At 26.9% G+C, this 9,565-nt stretch overlaps 1 protein-coding gene across 1 annotated transcript; it reads right to left on the bottom strand.

The window, feature by feature from the left end:
* Positions 1-5,864: 5,864 nt before the first annotated feature.
* LOC145959883 (uncharacterized) lies at positions 5,865-8,493 on the bottom strand. Its single transcript, XM_083079089.1, has 5 exons — positions 8,342-8,493; positions 7,913-8,267; positions 7,655-7,782; positions 7,246-7,367; positions 5,865-7,170 (listed from the first exon to the last, which is right to left on the bottom strand). The coding sequence occupies exons 2-4, from the start codon at positions 8,052-8,054 to the stop codon at positions 7,302-7,304; spliced, it is 336 nt and encodes a 111-aa protein (XP_082935215.1). The 5' UTR covers positions 8,055-8,267; positions 8,342-8,493; the 3' UTR covers positions 5,865-7,170; positions 7,246-7,301.
* Positions 8,494-9,565: the final 1,072 nt, after the last annotated feature.

Raw genomic sequence — 9,565 nt, forward strand, 5'->3', positions numbered from 1 at the left:
AAAAATGATTTTGTGAGGTAAAATTATTGTAAATTATTTTTAAGGACTTTCTTCATTAAATATTTTGTCGCATACAAGGTAGAACATTTTTTATATACTTAGTGTATTTTGTTTACCTTTGTAAGGTCTTTTTAGAAGAATTTCACACCTTTTTGTAAAATTTTATCCTTTCTGCAAATTATTTTTTGGGAGAAAATATTTGTAAATTATTTTTAGGGATAATTTTTTATTTTTGAAAATTGTTACTGTACGGTAAATTAGTCTTTCTATATGTCTTATCTAACAGCACAGGTTTCATATTTCTGTGATAGACCGTTTCTGAAATATTAGATTTCACCCCCAAGGGGTGGTTTCTAAAAATTATTATTATACGCTAAATTAGTCTTTGTAGAAACCTTAACTAACGGCACAGGTTTTATATTTTTTTGGTACACCGTTTTTGAAATATTAGATTTCACCCCCAAAGGGTGATTTTTAAAAATTGTTATTATACGCTTAATTAATCTTTCTACAAGTCATAACTGACAGTATAAGTTTTATATTTCTATGGTGCACTGCTTCTGAAACATTAGATTTCACCCCTAAGGGGTGGTTCTTAAAATTGTTATTATACGGTAAATTAGTCTTTCTACAAGTCTTATTTAACGGTATAGGTTTTATATTTTTGTGATATACCTTTTTTGAAATATTAGATTTTACTCCCAAGGAGTGGTTTTTAAAAATTGTTATTATACGATAAATCAGTCTTTGGAGTAACCTTAACTAACGGCGTAAGTCCGATATTACTGCGATGTATCATTTTCGAGATATTATTTTTCATCCTCAAGGGGTGATTTTTAAAATTTGCTTTTAAGGAATAGTTTTTGTTACTATACGATGAAATTACTTTTTTTTAAATTTTATTTAACGGCAGAAGTTCCGTATTTTGACGGCTTTCTAAGATTTTAAATTTCATCCCGAAGGGATGGTTTTTGACAATACGATAAATTAATCTTTCACACATACGTACACACAACATAAACATATCACACGTGTGCACGCATATGATTTTGTCTTTTAAAGCATTGTACATATCGAAGTAATAAATGTATACGCAGCGGTGTGAACGCCGCTTGAGGGACAAACTCGCTTTGCGTGTGTGCGCGCGAGCATATGTACGTGAGTCTGAACCTGAAGGAAAAGGAAGAGAAGAACGAAAAATGTCACAATTCTGATATTCGATCGTCATTTCTCAGGATTGACTGCACCGATTTTATTCAAACAGGTCGCAATCGAAAGCTTGTATTCATATTATATTATAAAAGTGTCATTAGATTTCTTATTACGGCTTTAATTTATTAAATATCTTAATCGAAAGTTTACTTGACGTGAAATTCCGGATAAGGTACTTGGTAGCGCCGCGTCGAGAACAGTGACTCTCAACTCAATGCTTGGACCTGTTTTTTTATGTACTTGGCGTCGCGACGCTATCGCGTCGCTTGATAATATTTTATTTTACTTTACTTTACGCGTATAGGCTATTTATTTACCTGTGACAGTTCACCAGGCTTATGGTAAAAAACTATGACCTTATCGATATCAAGCATAGTTATTATTTCCTCCATTTCTGTAAGATCGACGCGATGACCTCTAATTTTAATCTGCGAATCCATTCGCCCTTCGTAAATTATCGAACCTTTGACGATTTTATCGCAATCGCCAGTTCAAATCTTCCGATATTCTGCAAATGAATCAGCACATTTATTTAAAATAAATATTTGTACAACAAAGAAATATAATATAATATAAAGTAATAAACAAATAAACAAAGTAATATAATATAATAAGATCCCAGCAAACACCGAATAACAGTAATATAACTGTTAGTTATAATTTCCCACTCAACAATATACTGTTACATGTTATGTAACTGTTACGTAACAGTTATATTGTTGATTGGGAAATTACAACTAACTATTATATAAATGTTACTTGGTATTTTATAAATGTTATATAAATATAATGTTTTATAAATGTATTATATAAATGTTACTCGGTGTTTGCTGGGATATAATTATAATATTTCGAGTATCGCTTCTTTTCGCGAAAGAGATTACGAATGGGAATATTTGCGAGGCAGTAAATTCTTTAATATAGATCAGTATCTGATATTAGTACGTTTTTTTTATTTTTTCTTCTAGATCAAGCATAAGAATAATTGTCCAAAAATTTATGTGTGTCTCATCCACATAATCTGCGACAAGATTCCTTCCTGCTACGATCAAGCTCGCTGATTTCTCCCTCAGGATCAATCGCGTGTCCTTGTTCACAAGATAAATTATGCAATTATCGATTGGCCTTCCTATAACAAGAGTCCGTTGAGCGATATAGATGTTGTCAGCGATAATTTTGTACAATTTTTATTAGTTATTTTTTTATTAGTTATCACATTTGGCGATCGGTTTACTAGAATTTTAGATATTACCAGGATATCAAGTCATTGTCACTATTATTTTTTCATTAATTTGTCAAAATTCAACATCTATATCGCTCAACGGACTCTTGTTATAGGAAGGCCAATCGATAATTGCATAATTTATCTTGTGAACAAGGACACGCGATTGATCCTGAGGGAGAAATCAGCGAGCTTGATCGTAGCAGGAAGGAATCTTGTCGCAGATTATGTGGATGAGACACACATAAATTTTTGGACAATTATTCTTATGCTTGATCCAGAAGAAAAAATAAAAAAAACGTACTAATATCAGATACTGATCTATATTAAAGAATTTACTGCCTCACAAATATTCCCATTCGTAATCTCTTTCGCGAAAAAAAGCGATACTCGAAATATTATAATTATATCCCAGCAAACACCGAGTAACATTTATATAATACATTTATAAAACATTATATTTATATAACATTTATAAAATAATTATAAAATTACTTATAATCAATAATATCAATTCTTAAATAAGGATCGATTAAAAAATTATCTAATTTGCACTGAAAAAAAATGTATGCAATTAAAGAAAAAATAATTTGTTTCGAACAAATTATTTGCTTAAATGGTATCAATGGTCCATTAATTCGAATTAAATTAAAATATTGTTCAAAATGAGATGCTGTCTGCTGAAATGTAATGAATTATTTATTAGATTCGACACAATGACACAAAGTAAAATGTAGAGAATATTTATATATACTATAACTATTTCATATACTATCTTTTAATGTTGTACTATTGAAATTGAATAATTATTAACCAAATTTGAATAAACAATTGTTCAATTAAAACAACTTACAAATTAAATCTTAGTGAATGCCTATTACAATAACAAAATATTAAGTTCAGTTCAATTAATTGTTTCATGAAAAATTGTTTTGCAAACTTCAAATGGGCTAAATATTTATTTAAAGTTTAGCATCCAATTGTTAAAATGAGAAAGCATTATCTCCTTCCAAATTAATGTTTCAATCATTAGATAAAAATGACATTGTTTTTTAATAAATATTTTATAAACTTATCAAATATTTATTGATATGTAATATATCATTTATTCAAAATAATTAATATTAGCTTAAAATTTATTTGATATTAATTTCATCTTATATGCCTTATATATCTCAAATTGAGTAAAATGTTATTACGATATATAGGCAAGTAGGCAATATATCCGCTGTTGACAAGAGTGTCGAACGCTGTACAACAGGCTGCAAAGCACTGCGATACGTACAGAACTTTCTGCACGTCGTAATTAATATATATATATATATATATATATATATATATACATACATACATATATATTTTGATTAGTACGTGCAAAAGTTTTGTACGCATCGCAGCGCCTTGCAGTCTGTTGTATACAGCGTCCGATACTCTTGGCAACAGCGGATACATTACTTGCTTGCCTGTATATCATAATAACATTTTACAAATTATATATTAATAAACAATTATATATTAAGAAATTCTATAAAAAATTATTCAATCACACATCACTATCAATAGTCAATCACACACTATCACTAACATTAAAATATGAAAAAGGTACAATTTGAAAAAAATTAAATTAGAGCGTTTATTTTTTATAATTATTATACTATTTATTAATATTCTTCAAGTACAAATTTATATATAATTTATATATAGTAAAAATGTTTATTTTAGAACTCACAAAGTCAACTTCTTTTGCTTATATACTAAGAACATAATGTACATACATGGAATATAATTTCTTCCATTAGACAAAAAATGTTTTTTATAAACCTTATAATCTATGAGTATGTTTTGTTGTATTATAGTCCAATTCTTACTTTGTTTTACTTCAAACGATTGAAAATAATTGCAATAACAAACATTTGAGTATGTTTGACATAGAAAATAAACTTCATTCAAAGAATTTACTAATATATATTTAATTTTTGCAAATGAAAAATTAAAATTATTACTCGTATTTATCATATTATTGCTTGCGTAAAATGTACCATTGACTCTAATCCATGAAACCGAATCATAATCATAAAACGACTCAGAAGGTAGAATCTGCTTAATGTTATTAAAATCTTCAACTAAAAATAATTTTGATTGTGTTGTTCCTTTATATATAGTTATTAATGAAAGTTAGTAATGAAGTTAGTAATGAAAAACTCTCGTCATTAATAAATCTATTACAAAGATATAACTGATACCTCAGAGCGAAAGTATAAGGTGGATTCTTGCGCGATGTAACTACTTTACTATTATTCTTAAACATTTTATGCTTACCTTCGAAACGAATAGAAGACATATACTTTAATGGGCCAAATTTACGCATAAGTTGACTATAATGTAGTAAATTATGATGTTTTAGTTTAAGTTTATCTTTAAAAAACTCCAAGTATAATTTCAAATATTGCGAGACGGTGGATGAAAAAAAATCTATTATTTCATCAGAAACAATATCGAATAAAACAATATTAGTAATTTGACGCATCATGAGATACAGTTTCCATATAGGATTTCCTATAGGGACTAAATCGCCAACAAAAATGACCAAATTATCAACAAGATAATGCATTTCCGAGGGGGGAGGGGGGGGCACTAAGAATAATTTTTTTATTTTTTATTACATCATGTTTTAAAATAGGACATATGTTTTTATCATAATTTGAACTGATAGTACAAATTCTTTCGTTTAATATTTCTATAGTAAAGAACTTATGATTATCAATGAAATCGCTCAAAACTTTAGCCATATCATAACGGCAAATGCCTTCAAGTATATCGTGCATAGGGTCGACTGATGCGTTGCTTATCATATGATATTCAGGAATATCATTGAATATACATTTCTCTATTACACCAAAAGAATGTTTAGAAGCATGTTCTGAATAATTGTCAACTGTCCTCAAAATTTTGGAACTTTCTAGTGTCATGTTTTGTATCTGTTTTTTAGTAGCTACACATATTCTACAACAATACGACTGATTAAAATTTTTACTAAATCTAATAATAGTATTTAAACCTAGGTTATCACCTACCATGTAACATAATTTGAAAAATATCTTTCTGTTTTGATTATTTTTATTTATAATAATTCCATGACTTACAAGCTCTCGAATTTCATTCACAACTTTGATAAAAATTTTCTTATTGCCTAATAATTTATGATCCTCATATTTATGCAATTGAACTAAAAATGTTTTCTAATTTACTCGCGTATTCTGGTGACAATGGAATACAGCAGTACACTGCTCCGAGTTTATTTTTACATTTTCGAGAACCCAATGGATTGTTGATTTCAAAATCATCAAAATAAATTATCAAAGGAAGAATATATTCATTTGTTTTGCTTAACGCAAATTCCCAAAATTGACTTTGAAAAATTGATCGCAAATCTTTACTTATTTTACATTTTTCAACAAATAAATCTATTGTATCGAGCACATTAGGAAGCTCCAAAGAACGTTTTAAAACAAGTCTTAAAGGAATAAAGCTTAATTTACTGCAATAAACTTTAGTTTGAGAAACTTTTCTGACTTTTCCGAAATTCAAGTATGTCCGAACAATTATATTTTTAGGCAAAAAAAGACAATTTATTTGTTCTAAATACTTGAAAGTCTTTATCTCTGATTTAAAGAATGCAAAATCATTTTTTATTATGTCTAACGAAATATTCAAATTATTGTTATTTCTACAACATTGTTGTAAAGCTTGTATACACATTGTTAAATAAGTTTTACTTATAGTTTTAATAATTTTAAGTATTGTCTCTCTACTTAAGGTTAAGTCAGCATACATTTTTACTATAGTAGAAAGAGCCGATTTAAAAACAATTGATTGATAAACATCAATGTCAAACTTTTCACTTTCAACACTTACAGAATTATTCGTTTCAATCATATTATAAATATTTTCCTGCTTCACTAGAATTATTTGAATCAAAATTAGAAATAGTTGAAGTCACATCAGAAAAATCAGAAGCGTTTGTGTTAGAAACAGTATCATTTATGCGCTTTGAAGTTATACTTGAAGCTAATTTTGTTTCTGATGTATAATGTTTACTAAGAATATGTCTCCGTAATGAATAAACATTAGTAAATTAATCATTACAATTGTCAAACTTACACGTAATAGCAGAATTTAGCATAAATTTATGTTTCAACTTTATATGATGCATGACAAGATCCATGGTTATAAATTTTTCTTCACAAAAAAAACAATTCATTTTGAAAGAAAAAATAAAAATCTAATTTTACAATGAAAAATAGAAATAAAATGTTAACTGAAATTAAAAAAAAAAAAGATTTATGTAAAACAAAAGATTCAACATTAATCTAAATCATATGCATCAATAGTATCTATGTTCTTTTGATCGGACTTAAGAATTTTGCTTAATATATTTTGTATATGAGGTATTTCTGCATCATATATAGTATCAAACATGTAAATATCTTTTTGAAATAGTAACCACAAATGCTCGTAAGTTGATGGTATTTTACATTAAAAAATTGAAATACTTTGAAGCAGACATCAATAGCTTCTATAGTACTATTTGTTTTATATAAAATGTCATCGACACAAACGTATATTTCATGCAAATCCTCTCCATCGATATTAATGATATACGGCTGAAGCGTAGTTTTTAACATTTGGGCATTCTGTTTTGCTTCATATCTTATTGTAGTAACATCTCCAGCAATCTAAAAAGAAACAAATAGAAACAATAATTAATCTAAAACAATAGTTGAAACAACAATGTAATAGATATTTTTTACCAATTTTGTAAACACTTTGTTGTGAACATTTTAAAAACGCTATAATAAGCATTTTTTTAAATTTCATTTTCTTTCTCTTCACGCATGCAACGTTCAGCACATTGCCAACTAAACATCCCCAACTAAAAAAATATTCCTATATGATTGAATGTTACCTTGTTGTCTTTTGTAATCTTTTTCTCTATCTTACTGCATATGTAGCATTTATCAATTCCGGCGTTTAAAGTAAAAAAAAAAATATAATATGGATAAATATAAAATGTGCAAAATTTAACTTCCTAGAAAATTACAAATATTAAGAAATTTCAAAATTAAATATAATGAAAAAAATCCACAGCCAATTATAATTTAAACAAAACAGAAGTGTAATAGAATAGAACATAAAAGTTCAATTTTCTTAAATACATACTTTCACAATTCTTATCATGCATTTCTCGGCATAAAGAGAAGCTCTTTTACAAACTCCATCTATTTTTTTCATTGTTTTCGGGGGTATTAGATGAGGTAAAAGTTTAAACATTGTCAATATTTTTTTATCTAAAACATGTAACAGATTTTGTCATCTAATGTAATATTCATAGTAATATTTAAATTCATAGTAACATATAATTCATAATAATGTATAATATTCATAGTAATGTATAGATAATGATAAAAAAATAAGTACCATTATTTAAATCTTCTTTTTTCAGTTTATCGAGCATTTGATATCCATCGTCATCCTTGGGATTAATTGAAAAATTTTGAAGAATGATATTGAAAAAATGTGTAAAATTTGATTCGCTTAAAGCAACATTTGAAACAGACATTTTTTTGAAATCTTGGATTATGAGGTTATAACCTTGTGGATGTTTGTAATGTGTCCATTTGGAGAAAATATTAGACAAATCTTTATCTTGATTATTGTATAAATCTTTTTTTCTTAAATCATATGTTGCAGACCAGTGTAATAGAACTTCTGTCCAAGGAGCTTCATTAGCTTCTAACCATTTGACTTTCTAAAACCTTTTCATCAACTTTTTCTATAAAAAAATTATAAATTTTGCAACAGCTAAATTTCAACATTATACATACTATAAAATAAATATAATGCTACCTTTCGGAACATCGTTCCCAACCTCTTCTATTGTTTTTGAAATTTTAGCATAAAATTTTTTATTCCTGCTTCTTTTATTTCTCCACATAGATACCAATTTGCCTTTAGACGCTTTAGATTTGTTATCTGCCGCATTCTCTCTTTTTATTGGAGAAATATAATAAGTTTTTACAACTTCAGTTGGAAAAAATAAACATAAAGAAAAGCTCTCGAAGAATCAATTAATATCAATATAAAATGAAATAATATTGAAAATAAATAAATACAAATCTTTTTTTAACTAGTAATTTACAAAAAATTATGTCTCTCGTGTAACTAATAAATACAACTGCATTTTATTGCATATACGATAATTTATAAAATGTATCAATATTTTATAAATTATCGGATTTGAGAGAGAGAGAGAGAGAGAAAGAGAGAGAATCCATATACTAAATAAATATAAAACTGAGTATAAATTATATCTCATATAAATTATGCATTTTTTTTAATTAAAAGAAATATTTGGAATATTGTTATTTTATTCTCAAATTTCATATTTTGTCCCATGCTCTACTTGTATAATGATGAATTCTGCCATTAGTTATTTGCCACATATTTTTCATTAAATATAATCTATTTAAGGACTTCATTTCATTCAAATTTCCTAAATTCAATAAATTTAATATTATTATGATATAAATTTAATATTATTATGATAACAGGATGCGTTACATGAATAATTCGTTAAGATTGTTTTGCTTCTCGTTAAATCTTGAAAAATTAAAAGGATTTTTTTTCATTATAATTATAATTGAACATATTACGATTAAACGATTCGCGATATTAATATCGCATCTTTTATATCAATTGCATATTTAACGCTATAAATAATATATGAATAATATAAAAATTTTTTCATGTAAAATCTAATCTAATCTAACATATATATATCATTTATAGCGTTCAATATATGCAAAGCGCGATATATTAATATCGTACGCATAACTTTGAAGTGTGCATAAATAACCTTTCTCTGAATATAAATTTTTTTTCTCTTTCTCCATCGATTCAAGACAAGAATTCTGAATTAAATTTCTTTTCTTCTTCTTCTGTTTCGACAATAACACAGTCGCGATTGTAGTTCCATGGAAACGGCATTTCATATGAAATTCCCCAAAATATGCTTTTATGTTATAATATTTGTGTTTATGTTCCAACAATGCAAGTAAACTGTTTTTGTAG

The sequence above is a fragment of the Camponotus vicinus genome, unplaced genomic scaffold (assembly GCF_025532165.1).
Source record: "Camponotus vicinus isolate PSW18456_S1 unplaced genomic scaffold, iyCamVici1.0 SCAF_1, whole genome shotgun sequence".
In the NCBI taxonomy this organism is placed as follows: domain Eukaryota; kingdom Metazoa; phylum Arthropoda; class Insecta; order Hymenoptera; family Formicidae; genus Camponotus; species Camponotus vicinus.